This window comes from Dermacentor silvarum, chromosome 6 (genome assembly GCF_013339745.2).
Source record: "Dermacentor silvarum isolate Dsil-2018 chromosome 6, BIME_Dsil_1.4, whole genome shotgun sequence".
Classification (NCBI taxonomy): domain Eukaryota; kingdom Metazoa; phylum Arthropoda; class Arachnida; order Ixodida; family Ixodidae; genus Dermacentor; species Dermacentor silvarum.
The window spans coordinates 46298142-46319937 of record NC_051159.1 but is presented as its reverse complement, the minus strand read 5'-3'; the positions used below and the strand labels follow the sequence as shown (position 1 = coordinate 46319937).

At 44.2% G+C, this 21796-nt stretch overlaps 1 protein-coding gene across 1 annotated transcript in view; it reads right to left on the bottom strand.

The window, feature by feature from the left end:
- LOC119456640 (uncharacterized) overlaps positions 1-21796 on the bottom strand; it is a 47697-nt gene that overhangs the window by 22280 nt on the left and 3621 nt on the right. Inside the window, exons 2-14 of the mRNA XM_049669000.1 lie at positions 21050-21115; positions 20894-20952; positions 19153-19407; positions 17297-17437; positions 14466-14564; positions 9642-9912; positions 4512-4655; positions 3671-3842; positions 3069-3150; positions 2767-2951; positions 1720-1806; positions 865-959; positions 632-692 (exon numbers count right to left, since the gene is read on the bottom strand). Coding sequence (XP_049524957.1) covers positions 632-692; positions 865-959; positions 1720-1806; positions 2767-2951; positions 3069-3150; positions 3671-3842; positions 4512-4655; positions 9642-9912; positions 14466-14564; positions 17297-17437; positions 19153-19407; positions 20894-20952; positions 21050-21115 — 1717 coding nt within the window. The remainder of the gene's footprint in view (positions 1-631; positions 693-864; positions 960-1719; positions 1807-2766; positions 2952-3068; positions 3151-3670; positions 3843-4511; positions 4656-9641; positions 9913-14465; positions 14565-17296; positions 17438-19152; positions 19408-20893; positions 20953-21049; positions 21116-21796) is intronic.

The following is a 21796-nucleotide window of genomic DNA, read 5'->3' as shown; positions in this document are numbered from 1 at the left end:
AAAAACACACTGGTCTAAGCGTCATCACTAGTTCAAGCGTCGTCCACTGGCGTAGTTTAAAGCATATTTCCTTGTTCACAAGTCCTCTCTTCCTTGGACGTATCTGCTCCTAGACTCCTGTCAACCTGCAGGGCATGTTGACTGCTGATCAAGGACAAAGACAGAGAGAGAGGAACGCGAAACGAGGGCACGGGCGGTGTCGTCGATCGCCCGTGTCATCGTTTCGTGTTTCTCTTTCTCTGTCCTTGTCCTTGATTAGCGGTCAACGTGTCCTGCAGTGAACACCAACTAAGCCAAACTCAAGTTCTTCTCCTGTCAGCCTGCATCGCTAATGCATCTACGTATGCTCAACAACTTGGTGCGAATCCGCACCAAGTGACGTATAAATGCTCTCGTAAAAACTTCCCCGCTGTGTCAATGATGGCTTGCGAGAACAACCAAAAGATGTTAATTATGGCATTTTGTCACTTTCTTCTCATCCATGTTTATCTTTTGATGTCTTGAGAAAAAGAGCGTTAATCTATGTAACAAATTCTTGTTCTCCTCTATTACTGTTTTTTACAAGCATAATTTTATCTTCACGCTCAAGCGTTCAATTCTAACTTCAGAAAGATTTAATACAGACACCTACCACCCAGAGAATCCATTGCGGAATATCGACAAGTGAGCTGATGATGTCGATGTCCAGGTACCTGGCGAAGACAAGGTTTTTTCCATGATTACTTAAAATGGTTTGGCCAATTCAAAATCCAGGAATTGCTTCCGGGAGTACGCGGTTAATTTTAAACAATAAAATTTTGGAAGGTAAATATGTGCGCCTTGGAGGAATATCGAGTGAAACACATAGCTTGGCGGACGACTCACATTTTCTTGTCGTATGGATACTGGAGTGCCGCTAGAAGGGCCATCATGGTCTGCTTTTGGACTACTCCTTGTCTGTGCTGCCGACTGTAGCTCACCTATATACGAGAAAAGGCTGGTTGAATTCCCATGTAGCTCTTCTTAAAGAATACGCAAGGATAATGTGTGTTAAATTGTTGTGGCGCCATTTAGTCGCCCTCGTGAAAGAAGTACTAGAAAGGTTTGAGGCTCACATTCTTGAAACTGCTCAGTTGTGACAAAAATACCACGACTAGAAGACGTCTACTTCTCCTCATTCTGCATCTGAGCTTTTCATAAACCAAGACTATAGGACAGCAAACTGTCGTTCTCGGCTTCCGAATGAGGCGTCAAGGCATATTCCTAGTTCCACGCAGCGCTGACGCTGTAGCCAGTGCTGAATAGTAGGATTTCATGTATCCTTATTGGGAAACTGCAAAAATGCACTTTAGCTATCAATAACACTTTGTAAGATAGACGTGTACGTAAAGAAAGCAGGACTAACATGTTTGGAGAGGCTGTTGCCTTGACAGCACTTTTCCAAAAACATAATACACAAGCACACAAACATTCACTCTTCCTGTAAGCAAGTTCAATTTCACATCTCATCGAAGCAGAGCATGCGCAACCGAACGCAAGGCGTGCTCTCTCTTTAAGCATGTGCAAGCCCACGCTGTTGGTGGGGGTAGTCTTGAACGCTCTGAAACGAGCAGCCGAAGATATGGAGAGTACTTGGGCTGTGCGTATAATAGGACTGCGGTGGACACAAACTGAGCACAATGAGTGTGCCTTTTTACGCCCATGCTCGTGCAATCAAGCCTATAGCTTAAAACTACTCACCGATTCTATGCGGAGGACGTTCTCGACCGCGAGGATCTCGGCGTGGTATCTCCTGCGGGAGCTGCGCCAGTGGGCCTTGTCGGTGCTCTGAAGCAAAAGGAAAAAAAAAAGAAACTGCTTGTAAAATTACATGTATACCACAAAAGAACGATCGTTATTGCATGTTTAAAAGTATACAATGACACGAAAATCTTCGGAGCTCTTTCTGCCTTTATAAACCTATGCGTATAGAGGGTTATTGATGCCACTGACAGTTTATTGCCTCGTAATTTGCCATTAAATGCGTGTATATTTCGGCTCATGAATTAGCTTCGAAGACAGTCGCACATTAATAGACATGGCCATTCGAAGCCCGTCAGAGAAATTTTGCGAAATTTATTATACTTAGACATTATTTCTATACTGTCAGACAAGCAATACTCGCGGCGAACGTACGCTTGGTGTACAGTTCATCGCCAGTTTAAACTGTTCATGCCTGGCCATCTAAGATAACGCGCACTACTCCTTTGGGCGAATTTAGTAGCAAACAGGATCTTTTCGTAAATTTTACGACAAACACCACTACTACGAATCATAGTGATGAATACGTTACTTTTCTTTCATAACTTCACTTCCTCATCTGAATATTTGTGATTTGTATTACTTTTGTCTAGTCTATTGCTGCCTGACCAAACTACGTCCAGAGTTGACGGCTTGGAACGCATTATACACTGCCAGAAAATAAGTTAGTTCTCGCTTTCTACCTTGTTTCACACTTTTCTCCATCGGTTGTGCTCAGACAGAACGGACAGAATCGATGTCAAAGAGCTAACCTCGTGAAGTTAACATGCCGAGCAAAACCAGACTAATGTGGCAAGTAAACCTCCAACTATGGCAAGGTCAGCTCGCCTTCACGAGTCGATAAACTTGGTTTGGCCTCTGGTTCAGTGGCAACTGTCCCTAAGGCAACGCAGCGCTTAAATTCGATCTAAACACTCTTTCAAGCGCATTCTAGCAGGGCTAGGATGTTATGTGCCATAGGTGGTAGACAGCCCGTGGGAGCCTTGCCTTGTATCTATGCATGATGTCGAGCGGATTCCGGATGCGAGTGTTGCGCAAGACCCACTTCTTGTCCGCGACCAGGAAGTACGGGTTATTGCGGCTCACGTGGGCCGCCACGTCCACCGCTTCCTGCAGGTACGCTACGGCGTCCTTCATCGTATGCCACTCCACCTCGGACACGTCGAGGATGCCTGCCAACACGCCCGACGCATAATATCATGCACAGTCTCTGGAAGCCCAGCGAGGCATTGCACTATAAAGGCAAGAAGTCGACTCCGTGTCTTGGTGTAAGCAATGCGTTAGCTTACCGAGCACCTTGAGCAGGAACGGAACGAGGGAGGCGTTTATGAACTGCGTGAGCACCATGTCCGAGGTGACGTACATAAAAGACTGCAACGGAAAGGAGGGTTGTTTTGAGGTCACTCCCACCTAACGATTTGAAAACCATAACTGCCAGAATGCGGTATTCCAATACATGAGCCCGCTAAGTGCCGAAGCAATGACAAGGCTGAACATGTAGGTTTGACATCTCGAGCAAAAAACAAAAGGAAAAAAAAACTAAGTTGTTAAATATTATTTATTTGTCACAGCCGCTAAAACACGGCTACACGGGAGGTGGAAAAGTATAGTGTAAACAGCGTGTTCGTGTTATCAATTCGGTCTTCCTGGTTTCCATGTTATTGAGTCTGGTTTTAGTTTGGCAAGGTATCTTCGGCCTCCACGATGTTAGGAAGACAGATGAAGATGGATTTAAAGGTTTGAGGAATTCCTGATGGAAGTGCCTTCTTGAAACACGGTTATACAGATCGGCGAACATTTCGCATTTCATATAGGCCGAGCAGCCAGATATTTTCCTACGACTATGTGTCAGCACAAAAACGCCAAGCGTGTGGCACCACAGAGCCCTGACCTTAGTTAGGGTCTCGGTGTGGATGTCCTGGTACGTGATGTGGTAGAGAGTGGCAAGAGAGACGATGTAGGTGCCCTTGAGGCCCATGCCGGCCAGCACGATTGCTTGCTTGGCAGTGATGCGGTAGCCGAAGTGACCGATGACCGGGTATAGCATCAACACCGCGAGGCACCTGCGATGTAAATACACGAAATGCATGTCGGACCATAGGACGTTGCACGGCAGACAATATTTATGCGCATTCCCAGCACGTTGTCTTGCCACTGCGCGAAGGCATCTACTCCACTCAATCAGCCTACTGTCATTACTTTGAAGTCCTTCACTTTACCACAACTTGTAGAGAAGAAATAAACTCTGATTCTGAATTTTCCTCCTGCAATAGAATATTACAATTCATTCCAACTTATATTTGGTGACAACCGAAGTAATGAGAGCAAGCACCGGCCACAGGACCATGCGGCGCCCACTCTCTGTGCGTCCACCCTCCGAAACGTAGTTCATGATGCACGTCGATAATAAAATAAAATCCTTCCGTAGAGACATCACGAAAATGAGGGAATGTGATTGGCGGGCACACCTTTACATATCTTTTTTTTTAGTTGGAAAGCGATGCATTTTCAATCCACTTGTAGGTTGCGACAGATTATAATAATATAGCAAGTGAAATTGCAACTCTCGAAAGCCACTGATAGTAGCCCGCGTTTCTTAACATTTCATGTATCTCTCCTACACTCTTAATTTTGCGCTACCATCTTTCTTGCAGTCTATTCACAACCAACATCTGCATGGTTGCAATACAAAGGCATGCGGTAAAACGTGTGCTGCTGAAGCATTCACTGACCGCATGCTCATCTTGGCGACGTAGCTGAGTAATATGTCCGGCCAGTCGTAGGTGCGGAAGTAGTAGACAAGCATGTAGGCTGTGAACGTCGCACAGATGAAAGTGGTCATTGTCGCAGTCCAGTCCAATAACACCGCCCAGTACCTGCACAACAGCACCGGTAATCACTACGCGCAGTGTGGTTCACATTGATATGCTTCAGAACTTGGATCACACAGGTAAAATCTCGCAGCAAATCCTTGCTGCAAGCCGGAGTACAATATAAATTGTACACTGAAATCTCACAGGATGGCTACGAATGTGTGATATTACCTTATACCTTATACCTGTGATACCTTATAATATTGTGGCACCATCTACCGCCAACATTTGAACGAGGGAAAACACGCATTGTTTTCGCTCTGCAATAGCCGCAGGCGTCGTTTATGCTAGTTTATTGGCCCAGAAGGATACTTACATAAATTTTAGGCGATAATGCATGACGCATTGTTGAGTGTTTTCCCTCGGTCAGATTCAGGCTGACATAGATGCACTTGAGTGGCATAGCAGGCGTCTTAACAGAAATACACGGTGTACCTGAGGCTGACAGTGAAAACCTACGCGAAAAGGTAAATGACTTTGCACAGAAGCTTGAACTTCAACCTCTATCTGAGGAAGATGTTGTGGCAGTTAATAGGCTCCCGGCAAAGCAAGGAAAAACGCGCGGAATTATTGTTCGCCTTGCACGGCAGGAACTGAGGAATACGTAGATTGCCAAAGGCGAGCCTTAAGGGACAGCCAGGGCAACATCTTCATTAACGAAAACCTAACCTCTCGCTCGAGGAAGCTCCTTGCCACTGCTAAAGAATGGGCAAAGGAGGCGGGATATAAGTTCGTGTGGCACTCAAATGGAAAAGTTCGCGTGCGTAGGGCAAACGGTGAATCGGCAAATGTCGTTAAGGATGAAAATGATCTTCCTGCTCTATTGGAATAAACATCAACTTCTTGCTGTTGTCATTTGAATCTTTCGCGAAATGAATCATTTAGGATATATTGGCAAGGAGGATTGGTTCACGTCCTTGGCCACTCAAAAGAAGGGGCTGCCTTTCATACATTGAACATTCAATCAGTCTCCAACAAGCGACCTGAATTAGAAACTTTTTTTCTGGTATAAATAAGCAGTGCAATGTTGTCATGCTAAGCGAAACATGGTATTGCTCTGATGATGTCTTTCGCCTGCCTCGCAAAAAAGTATTTCATAAAAACCGAACTTCACGTCGCGGTGGAGGAGTATGTTTTGGTAGATGATTCTCTTTCATGTGAACTGTTAAGCGAGTACTCTTGCATGACAGAAAGCTGTGGAATGCCGTGTGTCCAAACACCGGGTGTACTTTTTGCAGTATGTTACCGCCCGCCGGATGGTTTATTGGAACCTTTTTTTCATTTTTTTAGAGCGCATGCTAGAATTTGCGTCAGAAAACAAATATAAAGTGGTCTTAGGAGGAGACTTCAACATTGATATGAGCTCCGATGGTGCTAGGAATACGACATTTCAAAACATTTTTGTGTCAAGCGGATGTATGAATGCCGTTGAAACCTTCACGAGAATAACAGAAACTACGAAAACTATTCTTGATCTTTTTATAACGAACTATGGTCCTTTCTCCGTAACTAGTGGAGTCTTAAACTGTCCTCTCAGTGACCACGTGCCAATAGTCATGTTTATCCACTCAAGAGCATACGAGACCGAAAAAGATAACACTGAAAAAACATTTCAGACAATAAACGAGCACACATTAACTGCCTTTCAAGATGCCTTGAGACAAGTATCCTGGCAGGAGGTTTTTCAACAAAGCGATGCTGAGCTAGCATACAACATTTTCTTAAAGAAATTCTCAGCTGTTTATGCGCAACATTTCATACACAAGAAAAGAAACCATAAAGCTTATCGGAAACCTTGGATCACCAAAGAGCTTCTAAAAAAATTTGGAAAAGCGATAAGCTTTATGCCAGGTTTATAAAACCTCGGAACGGCGAGGATTTAAAATGCTTCAAACTTTTTAGAAGTAAGTTAAATAAAGAGCTAAGAAATACAAGAAATCGCTATTATTTACGTACACTTTCTTCATGCGAGGGACATACAGAAAAGACGTGGAACAAGTTAAATGAGCTAATGGGACGCAAACAAAACACGGAACCTATAAAGAAGGTTTCTGTAAACGGATGCCTTTTAACCGGAGATCGTTTCATTAATGCATTTAATGATTACTTTACAGACACTAATTCCTACTCATCACAAAGCCCGCCATATACATTTCAGTTCCCTGCAACTACGGACACTATTTTTTTTTCAAGCGACAACCCCCACCGAGGTTTGTTCAGTTTTTCTGAAACTGAAAAATTCATGTAGCTGCGATGCCGATGGCCTCCAAATAAGACCTATCAAACATGTCATTTCTGACATTGCACCTGTGTTAGCTTACATCTATAACTTATGCATAACATCAGGTACTTTTCCTGAAAAAAGGACAATTGCAAAAGTAATTGTGTTATATAAGAAAGGTGACAAGCTCGATATAAAATTTTACCGCCCGATATCTATTCTCCCGCAGTTTTCTAAAGGTCTTGAAAAGATCATACTCAACCAATTAACATCTTTCAGCAAGAAACACAAACTCATCACTGACGCTCAATACGGTTTTCAACAAGGTAAATCAACAGAACTAGCTCTAGTAGCACAGAAAGAATATATTATACTGCAAAACCTCGAAAATAAGTTACTTGTAATTGGTCTATTCATAGACTTCACAAAAGCGTTCGACTGCATAAATCATGACCTCCTAATACTTAAGCTTGAAAGATATGGAATCAGGGGCCTTCCTCTTCAGTTACTGACATCCTACCTTAGAAATCGGCTGCAATATGTGTCTATAAACACGAAAATATCATCCACACGACAAATACACACAGGTGTCCCTCAGGGAAGTATCCTTAGTACATTTCTATTTAATATCTACAGAAATGACATAGTTCTTATCCACCGAGAGGCAAAATTCATAAACTACGCAGATGATACAAGTGCTTTTTTATCAAACAACTCTTACACGAACAATCTCTTCAGGCATATCTCAAAACGGAGCCAGGACAACTTTTTTAAAGTTAACTCCAATAAAACACAAGCAGTCATCTTTAAAACAAGAGGTACGTGTACTCCATTGACTCACAAGATATTTTACAACTCTGAGAATATAGAGGTTGTTGACGCGGTAAAAGTACTTGGCGTATACTTTACCGACACATTGCAATGGGATGCTCACGTGGATTTTACACTCCAGAAACTGAGCCGCATAACAGGTATACTACATCGAAATCGGTACCTTTTACCAACGTCAGCTAAACTGATCATTTATAATACACTGTTTGCCTCGCATGTAAATTATTGCCATCTTGTAGGGGGCACAACATCGGCTTCCAATCTCTCTAAAATACTACTGATGCAAAAAAAGTAATACGAGCTATTGCAAATGTGCCGTACAACTCACACACTGAAGATCTTTTCACCAAGTACAAGATAACAAAAATCATCATCTCTACAAACAAACTCTCCTACGCACTTACTACTTTCAGGTAAAAGAAGCAACCTAATAACAAACACAGCAAACTTAAAAGAGTATACACCCACATATGAGACGCGCAGCCATGAAAAATGGCTCATACCTTTTTCGAGAACAAATTACGGCCATCAAATGGTCGCAAGCACCTTGCCACAGCTACTAAATTCTTACCTAGAAGCCTGAATTGACATTCATGCCTTGACACCATCGGAGCTCATCTGTCTTGCGAAAACTATAATCTAAATCACCATGGCACAGTGAAACCACGTGTACTCCCAGTGAAATAAATATGACTATTCCCTTTAATATGTAACCCACTGTTATTTGTTTTTTTTTTCATTTCTGAAAGTATTCTTTGCCACCGGTCGGCCAATATGTAAAGGGGGCCAGGGACCACTCAAGCTGCCAATAAGCAGCTTTTACCTTGCCCCCCCCCCCCCCCCCCCATTTTGCTTGTAAATGGGCCCAAATAAAATGAAATGAAATGAAATGCAGTAGGACCTGAAGAGCCCGGAGTTTGCGAAAAAGCTGCTTAGTTGTTAGTAATCATCCCTTTGTGGGTTTTTTGAGTATGTATTACTGTATTGCGAAGTGTAAAGATGAAATATATATATTGAGAAGAGAATGTTTAAAAACTTTGTTCATATTGTTAGGGACTGAATCATAAAACGGTGGTGTGCAAAACTGTGCGGGAATAGGACAGGTTGATGTTGACAAAGTGCTAGTAAAATCTATGGCTTTTGTAATAATGTGGTGCTCACCTGTGTGAAGTGCGCATTTACAATAGTATTAGTGTGAAAGATATCCATTGTTCGCAAAGTATTAAGAACATATTTGATATTTCAGTCCATTCGCTTATAACATTTGATTCGTATTAAATGCGATTCTGTTCTGGAATCATTCAATTCTGATTCGATTTGGTCAAAAACACTGCTAAACGCGCACGGCCCACTAAAAGCTCTGACGCTAGAAGTGCTCGTAAGTGCGAGTTCCAGGATTTTTACTGCTTAACATAGCATTCGCGAAGGCAAATGATGCATTAGAAATAGAATTTATGAAAACGATACACTTTGTGAATTCAGTCCGCAACTTCAAATGAAGTGAAATTGTTCCGCGAAAGACGAGCAACACTCGAATCAGAACGATAGTGGAGACTGCAGTCAACTGTAGTTGAATATGGAATATGAATATGGAATATCAAGTTATGGAATAAGCCCGGTCACCGTGTTCTTGCACAGGTAACGCGGCAAAATTCTGCGCGTTACATCAATTTCTATATCACCAGCGGCGCAGTTACGTTGGCTTGTACAGTGGAAGCTGTGAATAGGGGCATTACACGGCAGGTACGTGTGACGTTACTTGAATTCTCATTACAACGTCGGTAAAATTCTGAATGCCAGGGCCTTGTACCACACGGTAATTGCATACAGGGATAAGAAGGTAAAAAACAAACACGGGTAAAATAAAATAACGCGTGGCAATTAACTTCGCTTTTTTATAATAGACGTTAACAAAGAAGCAAGTCACGGGAACTCACGACTGGAGCGAGCTTTCGAGCTCGGAGCAGGAGATGAGTCGGTCCGAAGTGACCACCATGGTGTAGACGATGACGCCGGTCACGCCCGAGCTACTGACCGACTCGAGCACGAAAAAGGTGAAGTAGGTGCCGCACATAACCACCACGATGACCGAGTCGGTGCCGTATGAGATCATTTTCAGCATACGCATCGTGGCGGCGCCCAGGATGCAGCCCACGATCGCCGCCACCAGCTGGTTTTGAACCGGGAACAGCAGGACGTCGTAGTACTCTGCGAGGATCCATGACGGCGTGCGCAACCATGGCTTGAACACTTTGAGAACGCAACAACCGAAAGCTGGGTGTCTTGGTTGGGTTATGTGGTTGAATAAAACGGCAGATATGTTAGGATGCGGCACCTGAAGTGGACGCGATAAAAACGCCGGCTTGATCCAGCAAACTTATAATTTATTCGCATTGAAATAAATTTACAAATCGAATAGGTGTGCTACGAATATCCGAGGGCAAGGCCTAGTGTATTTTAAACTCAAGAAGAGTACACGGTGATTGACAATAGTTACTGACAGCAATTATACATGCTCATTACTTTTGCAGCTGAACAGCTTGCTTACGCTTGCGTCAGCAAACACCCTAATCCAAATAAATTAACAGTTCGCGCCTCTATCATGAACTCCGGGTGACCCCGGCTGCTGTATCTTGAAAGCCATTAGCTATGGGGGCACAGTCCACCGTGCGCTGTGTTTTCGCGGCTTAGTTCGCGTTAATGCGAAAGGCAGCACGAACGTCAATTCACTCGCTGCTGCCGCCGCGCTTCCTGACTCCAGCGTTTGACAGCGAGTTTCCGCGGTCATCGAGTGAGATGTGTTCATGTTTTCTTGTGTGCGCGTGACACCATTCTTGTTAATTGAGTTAGCGTGCCTATCTTTGCAAGTTTATACGGTCGATGAAACTACTATCCTTACTTGGTATAGCTGTCCACTAATTTGCTATCGCAATCGATGCTTCGTCTTTCTGGTGAAACTGCGACATTTTTTTTTAGTTTAATGAGCAGACCAAGACGATGTGCCAGATCTTTTTCGTTTCGTAGTATATTTGCGTCTAAGTGACTGCGACAGAGGTCAATGATTAGCGGTTCCGATTGATCGATTGTTTCTGTTGTGTTAGCACCCTAGACGCCGCAAAATATTAGGTTATTTCTGCTTAGACAGTTTTAGAATATAGTTTGTCCCCTTACGTACGGTTCGTCAAAAGCAAGCACCTTTGCCAGATATCATGGTGCACATCCCTTCTAGATATTTAGCTCAACGCTTGAGAACGCAACGTAAAGAAGACGTTAGAAGACACGTACCTGTCTGGTGTCTTGTGCCAAACGAATTTAAGCTAACAATCCATTAACAACCATCCTGTAGTTTCTATGTGGACGCGTCTCGTTAGCCCTATGGAGGCCGGAATTGACGAATCTAAAAAATTGGATGCGCTATGCGCTCATGATTAAAGTTTCAGGTGAGTTTAGAGGAAGCGAAAGCTCATTTCAATAGTTCATACCGATCAACGCGAGCGAGAGCGATAGCTATCACGAGAATCTACGCTGAAGTGAGGGTCACGGGTGCAGCTATGTTTGACCGCGCTAAGCCTTAACGTATGTATAGTTAAACTTTCCAAATAACGTACGTTACCATAGCGTACGTAAACAACCAAAAAGAAATAATGTACTGAGTTTGCGCAGTGAAGACAACGCTATTTCTTTACGTACTTAATGCTTTTAGGTTTGGTTGCAAAGGCTATTCTTTCTAATGATTCTCGGCATTAACCCAAGCGGCCTCAAGCACGCAAACCATGTGAGAAGTCTGCGCGTTATCTGTGCGTACGCTGTAAATTTCCGTCCTAATTGATGGAAGGCATTTGTGATATTTTTCTGAGTCGGTTCGGTTTTTTCTCCGGACGGGTAAAGTTTGGTCTGTTGTCAGTAGCTTGATTCTAAGGTATTTAAAGGGGCCCCGAATCACCACTTCGACTTGGTGAAAAAATGTCACAGTTTCGCCCTAAGGGCGAAGCAATGAATGCGATAGCAACACAGCAATGTCATACGAAGTAAGGTGAGCGGCTTTGGTAGCAACAACACGCAGAACTGTTGTCGACGCCATCGGCGTTTTGCCCGCGTTAGCTCAAAATGCGTGCGGCGTTGGTGACTGTTGCTGGAGCCTCTGATATAAATAGGCACTTGGTGCCGCAGCTAAACGTCGCCTCCCTTCCCTCCCCCTCCCCCACGGCCTCTCGCGTGTCCGAAGAAGGCGCGTTTGCTCTACATATATGGTGATTGTAAAGGAGAAAAGAGACGCCTACTTCTGCAGCCCTTAAGCGAGCACGGCGCAGAACGCGCGTTTGTTCTCCGCCGTGCGTTCACTCCCCGTGAAAGACGCGCCCCTCGCGCCCTTTCACTCGCACATACAGCGTTCGGCGCGCGGCGACGATTTCATCTCCAAATGACGTCATACGGAACCTCACGGCGACGGCGACGGCGACGGCGACGCCGACGGCAGAAATCTGCTTTTGAGTGTCCATATAATTGCTATCGCAATAATAACATAGTCCGCGGGTATAGCATATGCTGCTGTGAACATCTCAGCCGAATTTTGCTGTCGTACGCAATGCGTGGGGCTCGCAAGCAGAGCGCGAAGTTACCTTTCTCGCAAACGCTCTCGTTTCAACAGAAGCCATGATCCTCACTATTTCCTGTGCGCTTTATTTCGTAATAAAGCACATTCCAATATACGGCTACTATTGGTAGCTGCGGTCGGCTACACCGCGGCTGCCACGAGTCCACTGGCTAAACGCACTGCGGCTCGTTGAGGACAACCGCGTTTGGCTTACCTTTAGCACGTCGTAGGCACCAAAATCTTAAGTCGCGGCGTCTACGTTAACATCCCAAATGAAATTTTAACCGCGTGCCACGGTGAAATTTCGAAGGCGGAGCGTTTTGGCCACGTCCTATCTCGCCGTAGCCTTCGAAGTCTACGGGATTGAAGAAGGAGCGGGAGCACAGTGGAGGCTGTGTTTGATTGTCAATAACTCCGCTTCTGCTGAACGCATTGAAGTACTTTTCGCGGCAAAAAGTATGTCTGAAATAGCTTATTTTCCATTCAAACGTCTTTCTCCACTTCGATAAAAAGTGGTGCAGGGCCTCTTTAACTTCTGATATTGGTATTGACTGGCTGGTAGACGGTATTCGCAATTCGGCTAGCAGCGCGGCGGTGTGAGGATCAGGAGAGCTCTAAAGTCAAACTGTTGCAAACTGTTTGTATTTCTTTTCTGCAATCGGCCCTCTACGATCAGCGAAATCTTTTCAGCACCCTCCTCCCCCCACTTCACCTGTCACGCGACGGCACGAAAACCGTGAAAACTCCCCCATCTTAAATAATGTGTACACTCTGATTATGCATGATTAGACCGAACAAAAGAAAGCAGTTATTTCCACTACACCTTTGTTGCGATTAGCCTATCACTATTTGCAAAAAGTTCTCGAGCTGCGCCCACTTCTCCTGTCCGTCTCCCAACGTCACAAATCTACGAAAGCTCACCACGTCAAAGTCACTTGTACGCATTAAAAATGCACTAATATGCCGAGCAAAATTGTTTGTTTTTTTCGCAATAGCCAGAGACTGCCTCGTTCCGAAAGGCATAAAAGATGCCTGCCTACCGATAACTGGGGCAGTGGCTATTTGGAGCTTCCAGGCAACATCAAGTTATTTGCGTTTAATAAGCATTATTACGTGGCAGTACAACGTAATCGAGTCGTTCCGGCACGTTTAAGACAACACTCAGCCAAATTTTCTTCGCTGAGGATCCGTTTTCGCGGCTATGATAACCTTCCGTCGCACGCCCCCGCGATTTTCGACCAGCCACTGCAAGCTCACTCAGCAAGGGGAAGGGCCAATCACATACGCCGGTACCACCCTCCTGATCCGGCTGTCTACTTTCACTGCGTTAGTTCGACCCCACCGAAACCCTCTCCAGTGATGCGTGCTCCTCGCCTCTTGTCTGTCAATTAGAAGAGCAACATGTCAAAACGGGCAATACTATTTGTTTTGAATGCCAACAAAAGTGACCTATAAATGACGCGAGCGTTTGATTCGTCGGTTCAACAACGCTGTGGCACACCACCCGATACTTGCGTCGACGGTTACGTAAATTTGACGTCACGAGATTGAAATAACAAAAGGTTGGAATATTTTCGCATTATAGGGTCCCAAGGGGGGCAAGTTTCCGCATCGCCGGATAATAACAACTGGGACCAGATTACGTCAACGATCTCCCCCGCGATAACAATAAAACTCTTCTGGTATTCTATTGCCCGTATATGATTTCAAAAATTGCCTATATTATTCTGTGATAAGATTCTGCCGCTGTGCAATATAGACAAATGGTTGTGATGAGTACTGGCACTGAGCGATGAAAATTTACATCTCCACTGGTGTTTCTGAAGCTTATTGCTAGAGTGTATTCAATAAAACGTCCTAACATCCAAATTTATACAGCGAGCTGTAAGAAAACTTATGCGGATACAGGTTTCTCTAGTTTAACATTATTCTTGAGAGATATTCACACAAGACAGAATAACAGCCGGTAGATATCTGAACTGATCGACAGCGAGCGAAAGCGGGACGCCGTAGCCCGCAGCCAGCTTTGAAACAAGACACTTGTCTTGTACTCATCTGCCTGAAGAGAACGAGTATTATTGTCAGCACGCTGGCTCCAAGATGAGGCATGTATTGTTGGCCCACTATAAGCCCTTCTAACACTAAGCGATGAGAGCAGTGAACTTACGATATGCGTTTCCTCTAAGAAAACCAAAGACGGACCATGCCATGCCTGCGTTGAATAGGGCCTCTGACTGCATCATTGTGGCGACTACAGGATAGCGACCTGAAAATAAAAAAATCATGTATATGCTGTTTTGAATACCGGTATGCACACGATAGGCGTATAACAAAAGAAAGGTTCATTTAAGCGAAACAAGTGGTTAAACAAGCTAGCTTGTTAAACACAATTCCTGATGAAATTGGAGAGGTTGGAAGTGGGAATATTGCAACAGCACGTTCTCGATGTGCACGCATTTTTTTCTTTTGGCAAGTAAAAAGCGTCTGCAAGTTCTACAAGATAGTTTGTATGACATGTTCTCAGGTCTGCAAGTCGTTAATGTGTTGGTTTACACCCAACGGCCGTCTTTTGAAACCCGGTCTAGCATCTAGTAAAACAGTTATGTCCAGGAAGCCTAGACCTGCTAAAAAATTGATGCATCGTGACCAAGAATTTGAAACGTTAAGAACAAGCGTTAGCTGGGGGAAAATTCGCATTTGCCTGTTCAATTACAATTAATTAATTAACAGAAAAATGTTTTTGTGAGACGACCGCTGGATCTTTTTTAGTGTACCTTGGTGTGTTATAGGGAGGGCTAACTCTAGTGTCCCTAGAAAATTAAATTTTATTTAAGGCCTTGATAGTTTTCACGAAACCTCCCGAATACTGGTAAGTTCAATACTGTATCTGCTAGAGCAAATAACGTGCACAAATTTGGTATATGAAATTACTGCTGACCTGAAATCATTACATTGTTTTCAAAGGGCTTGCGCAATTCGTGCTCAACAAATAGTGGTATACATCAAATTGGTTTATATTAGATCCGAGTTTTTCTGCTTTACATTATTTGTCAGACTTCTCAGAACGGTCATATTGTTATTATTGGTGAGTTAGAGTACTAATGTTTGGAGTCAGTAAGCCTCGTCAATATCGGTGCATTGAATGTAGAGATTGATTTATTCGTTCGCTTAAATAGGAATTATTCGTGTAAAGCTTCCCCTTAAGCAGCCTCTAACTTGAGGCAACTGTTTATTCGAATATGTGCGTGAATGATTCTAAACAAATCGCTCTATAGAAGTGGTAGCCAATGATCTACACTTTGGGATAAACTCTAACCAAGCTCTTATCCGACACTAGGATATCAAAGCAAACAATAATACTGCAAAGAGCTAAACGACCGAAAATACCGTCAACATCTGTTTTGTTGAAAAAGCGCCACACACGTCCAAGCACAACAGACTGGGTGCGGATGATTGTTCTATGGCATGTAAAGTTGCATGCCGCAAGTACGCTTGTAAGAATTGCTTTGATACATTTTAATCCTTATAGAGACGCTAATTTGTTATTTTCGTTACATCTTTATTGTCACAGGGTTCAGGTGGAGCGGAACCAATATGCCCTTTTGCATACTTTGCTTTGCACCGTCGAGATCAATGACCGCGTTCGCACCCTTTAACTTCGTGCTTCGACGCCGCGGTACTCGCTGTGCATAGAAATAAACTGCAATAAAGGGCTAACTTGGGCCGGTTGGTACATGCCTGAAGAAAATAAGTAACAGTGCAAACAACGGGACGTGACAGACACACAGCTTGAAAGTCAGCGACTCATCTGTCTCAGTGACGACCCGTTGTTTTCGCTGTCACTCGTTTTCTTCGCTTTGCATGTCCGCGGCATATCTTCTTTGCGTGTGTAGCACTATGCGCTTTCCCTGTGGCAACACCAGGCGTCGCACCGTCGAGATATACGTAGCGTCGGCGACCACGTTCGCGCTCTTTCCGTTTGTGCTTCGACGCCGTGGTGCTCGCTCGCTGTGAACCTTTGCGGCGTCCATACGCTTGCGCGTTCACCACGTTCACGAAGTGAAACGTCCCTAACTTTTATTGCGATAGCATTACATGGACACTCCAAAGCAGATTTCTGCCTTCGGCGTCGCCGTCGCCGTCACCGTGAGGTTCCGTATGACGTCAATGGAGATGAAATTGTCGCCGCGTGCGGAACGCTGTATGTGCGAGTGAAAGGGTGCGAGGGACGCGCGCTTTCACGGGGAGTGAACCAACGGCGGAGAACAAATGCGCGTTCTTCGCCGTGCTCCCTTAAGGGCTGCATAACTAGGCGTCTCTTTCCTCCTTTACAATCACCATATATGTAGAGCAAACGCGCCTTCTTCCAACCCGCGAAAGGCCGTGGGGGTGGGGGGGGGGGGAGGGGGAAGGGAGGCGACGTTTAGTTGCGGCACCAAATGCGTAATTATATAAAAAACGTTGTGAGGCGAGAAGGTGGTAAAGACTTCCGACGCTGCTCGACGAGTGTCCCGTTCAGATGTCGAAAACCTCCGAGCCGCCCCCAGAGACTCCGGCAACAGTCACCAATGTCGCACGCGTTTTGTGCGAACGCCGGCAAAACGCCGACGGCGTCGACAACAGTTCTGCGTGTTGCCGGTGTTGTTGCATGTCCAAGTTTATACAGCTGATAAAGCTACTATCATTACTCCGTACTCTGCAAATTTGCTACCGCAATTGATGCTTCGCCTTTCGGGTGAAACTGCGACAACTTTTTTTTGGTTGCTCTAAAGATGGCTTTTCCTTTCAACTTGCGCATTACGTGTCCCAAAGTATGTGGTAGATGCTAAGGGCCTAGAAGAAAATTATCTCGTGGAAGCAGCATGTACCCGACTGTTAAGTTAGCACACAATTTCGTTTCAGTCATTGATCGGTGCTACCAACCCTTCGCTAATGCGCCTCGTTGCAAAGCCAAATTTGCAACGGCAGTAGTCAAATGTTTGACGTAGTGACGCTTACCTTCATCAAAGATGACGTTACTCAAGGGCACTCTCTCGACGGAGCACATGAAGAGGCCGAAGAAAACGCACTCTCTCACGCTCCAGGTTATGTCGGATACCCTGTGAAACGCGTATACTGAAGCCATCACGATGGTCAAACCTGCAACCAGAATCCAGTCTCAGAGTGGGACGCATTGCACCACACCATACGCAATATGTGCACGCTTCTCTCAAGGTCGTGAAAGAATATACATTTTGAATGTTTGCAATTTACTATTCATGAGCTAAACGCGCTATTACACAAGACGCGCTATCTTGCTATCACCGCCCCCGTTTACATAATGTCGTCTTGAAATTGTGCTGAATTTGGAATGTAATTGATGTGGAACGACCTGCCGTATTAGTATTTTTGATATCACTAATTGATCCAGTATCAGAACCGTCATGTGCAGTCTTTTGGTTAAGAATGCCAGCCTTAAATAGTGATCTATCCGCCTTCAGTTAAAACACATTGATCTCGCTGCATGGGCCCCATATATGGGTGGCTTTGTTTTATCTATGATTCATAATTTATTATCCTCCGAGGGTGGTATGAGGAGCGTGGCCTATCCATGTGTTGAGATACACAGTCAAACTCTGTGTTTACCCGTGTGCAACCTCTCTATTTTTTCCACCATACCTTTATCCGTCCTTTCATTTACTTTTATTTGGTTTATATGAATATCTGTCTATGTATTTGTGTGTGTAGATCTGTCTGTGTAGTTTATGTGTATCGGGCGTCGGCTCATTAATGGCTGTCATTATCTTTCACATTGTTTTGCTTCACGCATTGTGCTCATTATAGTTCTTGCTACACACAACATTCAATTAGTACTGTAGTGCACTACTTTAAAGGCGCTAAGCTGTCCGGGGTTATGTACTAAATAAATGAATAAATAAGTAAAAAAAATATTGACTTTTCTATTCCTGATATTGTTTTTGCAATGTTGTTGCACCAAGTTTTAATACTGCAAGGCTTTGAGGGTGCAATGTATCTTGATCATTATGTTTGCGTTTTCCAGTTCATTAGGACGTTCAATGAGAAAAATAAAGCGCATGCTACTTCACTGCTTGTATTTGACAGACTGCTGCGAAATGGAAAACATTGCTCCTGATGTAGGTTATTTTGTCACTTTGTTACTCTCTCTTAGGTGAATTCCTTACTCAGAACTTTTCTATGTAACTCTGATGAACGCCAAGTTATTATGTACTTCAGGTTGTTCACATGCAGTTTTAACACAACAATAATATTTTGTTGCATTAGGACCATAAAAAATGGGTCCTGTAACGTGACAAACATATGTTTGCAGATACAGGCATGGACTTGAACAGGTCTGCGAAAAAAGTCTTATCAATTTTAACGATAAAATGAGTACGGTATCTTGCAAGGTTAAAGTAAACTAAATAATATTCCGTCAAATTTTGACGACACACCTTAAAGAAATAACAGCTTCAGGCAAGCAAAAAAATTCATTCTTGCATTAGTAGATAGCCGTATTCCACATGTTCCGATGTTGTTCTCTTTTTCTGCTACACCTCGCGAAAACTGGCAAAAATAAATGTAGTACAACGGTGACGTGCATGACGGCAGCTTTACTTGGCTGATCATTTCTTCTACGCACCTTCATTCCTAAGGACGCTGTGCGACCTGCCTACCCTTTTATCAAGAAGGCGTGTAGCTGCTAAAAGAAATTTGATAGCCATAAAATCCAGGACAAGAAAGTTCACAACACAAGAACGCCTGATCAGATGTTTAGCAACGCCGTGAATGTGGACCTGTACAGCAACCCTGCGCCGCGTCTGTGATTCTGGACTTCACCAGGGCGTTCGACGTACTGAATGTTCCGATGGAGAAGACCATGATCTCGACGTGGCACCGACGGAAGATGTAGTTGTTGATGCCCTGCGTCGTGTGCACCACGAAGGCCGGCAGGAAAGCGCGGATGGCCTGGATGCCAATTTTAATGACCAGGCCGCTGCTTCGTCGCAGCGGGCCCGTCAGCGACATCAGGCACAGCGCAAGCGTTGCCAGCAGGAACAGCCAGCCCAGGTAGGGCACTCGCAGAGGCCGCTGGAACGCCTTCAAGAAGCCTGCATGATTTACGCCGCCCATGCGATACCGCGGTATGCATACGATACGTCACCGCCTTCAGACTTCGACCCGAACAATAACTGTGGCTCAAAGTTAACCAACCGCGGCTGTAAGGAGCAAACTGTTTTCGAAGGAATACGGCAATACGCTAGCATTTTCAAGCCAAGAAATGCGTACGACGTGTTCGGATTAGGCCATTTTACTGGAACATAAAGTTATGAGCCCATTCTCGGGAAACGGCTTCCCAGTCGCTTTGACGAGGAGGTGCACATAAAGGCAGCTGCGGGCCAACAATAACAGTGTGTTTTAACAGAGTGACCTGGCTTACAGTGGACAACAACTTTACTTTGAATTACTGTACAGTACGCTTCGCTTCCTTAATTCAAGGGCGCTGTTATCATAGCCCAGTGTCCTATTAAAAAGCAGATGTGGTTGCATCAACGTGAAGCAACGGAAAATTTAAATCCCTCGTAGAGTGTTAGAGCGCAGCGCGTGGAAATGGCGCTAAACTTAAACTTTTCCCTCTTCTGAATCGCCCAGTGCCTGCAAGTTGCATCATGTTTTGGGGGGCTAAATGCAGCCGCTGCCTTATTCATATGTATTTGACTTGATTATGTTCACGGTTAATTATTTCTGAATTTTTTTCACAAACCTAGAAAGAGGGTCAAGCAAACTAGAAAGCCTACTAAGAGAAATATTCCCACGCATGTTGACGATGCCATTTCATCCGCCTTTAGAAGTGTATCATAAGTTACTAATGAAAGAAATAATTGTTTACAAATAGTCACATCTCGTCTAAAGAGGAAAGTAGAGAAAAGGAGGCTAGCTGAATAGAGTGCCGGTTCCGCAAGGTCGCAGTCCTGAAGCAACCTTGCTGTAGCAAATATGCTCCGTAAATGTCAAATTCCATGCAATATATTTTAATGTTAAGCAAACCTGTTACTGCAGGGTTGTTTTGCTTTTAGGCGCATCTCTTTCGTAATCCTCGACGAACAGAAAAATTCCTGTCGACCAGTTCTGGCTAGTTTTTTTGCAAACTGTGCTACTGGACCTGGCACAGAGTCTGTAGCGGATCCACCTAAGTGGCACCATACGGTCTTCATTACAAATTATCTGGGAGATTTGGTGGGCGTTCCTTACTGTGAAACCCGCGAACGAACATGGTCAATTAAAAGTGGCAAGGTAATGTAATTGTAAGGTAAGCTCTCGTACTGCTTTCTTCACTCGTTCTTGGCCGCCATTGGCCTTTCACGCTTTTCGCAATAACGCTCTATGGAGTGCTCAAGATTTCACGCCCTCCTTGAGTCTCTCATAACATTGTTGGGTGATCCGAGTAGCGGCCGCACTTCATGTCCTACACTGGGTTACCACGCGTTAAGCAGTATTATTCGCCTGTAGGTGACGCCGGAGACAAATCGCAAAGTCGCGGGTTAGCTACACATGCAGAAGTGTACTTTGGTGACTATGTCAATCACTTCCTCTTACATGCTAACAGGAGAAATATGGTGAACTTCAGGTAGTCCACTCTGTAGTCGGATTCCTGACTGCAAGAGAAATACAGAGCGACAATCAGGAAACCGATATACAACCAAATTATTGTTAATAAAGGACAACCGAAGGGATAAAAAAAGGCTCGCTTACTCTTGTTCAGTATCTGTCGAGTGATACTCGATGATAGGCTCCGAAACTTGATCCAGGAGTTCATCCCTAGGTGAAAATTTGCGGTTAGTGCATGGTCATTAGTAATCGTCAAGTTTTACTATTAAGTTCACACCAGCGTACCTTTCTGAAAGTTTCACGCTTCAATGCCGGCCCTTATTAAAATTTATGATGATTATTTTAAAATAAATTTTCGCGTGAACTTGCCCATATATTGCCCAACGTTGTATTAGGTTAAAAACCATCAACCGGGCAGAAAATGGCAGGCAGCTAATAAGAAATCACTTGATTCTAGAGTAACGGCATGAAAAAATCGCTTTGTCCTCCTTCCTAATTCGCCTTGATGCTTATTCATTTGCTTTGATTGATCTTAATTCACTCTGACTCCCATTAATTCACTTTGTTATCCACTAATGCCCCGTCATGCTTTGGCCTGCTTTAATTGCCTTTAACTCGCTTGAGTTATACGGCACCAGGTATAAGCCATTGATGATGATAGTGTTTGTACATTTCATGTCGTCGACGCGTTTTCGCTCAAGGACATTGAATATCGACTGAATGATGAGACATATAAGGCTTTCGCCTTAATAAAGCACATAAGAGGCCACTTGGGAGCCAGAGCATACGCCATTACCAAATTTGCCAAATACTCGAATGCAGGGATGCCCCTTTTACATTAAGCACCTATTTGGGATCGGCCAATTACGTTACAGCGCCATTAAATAACGT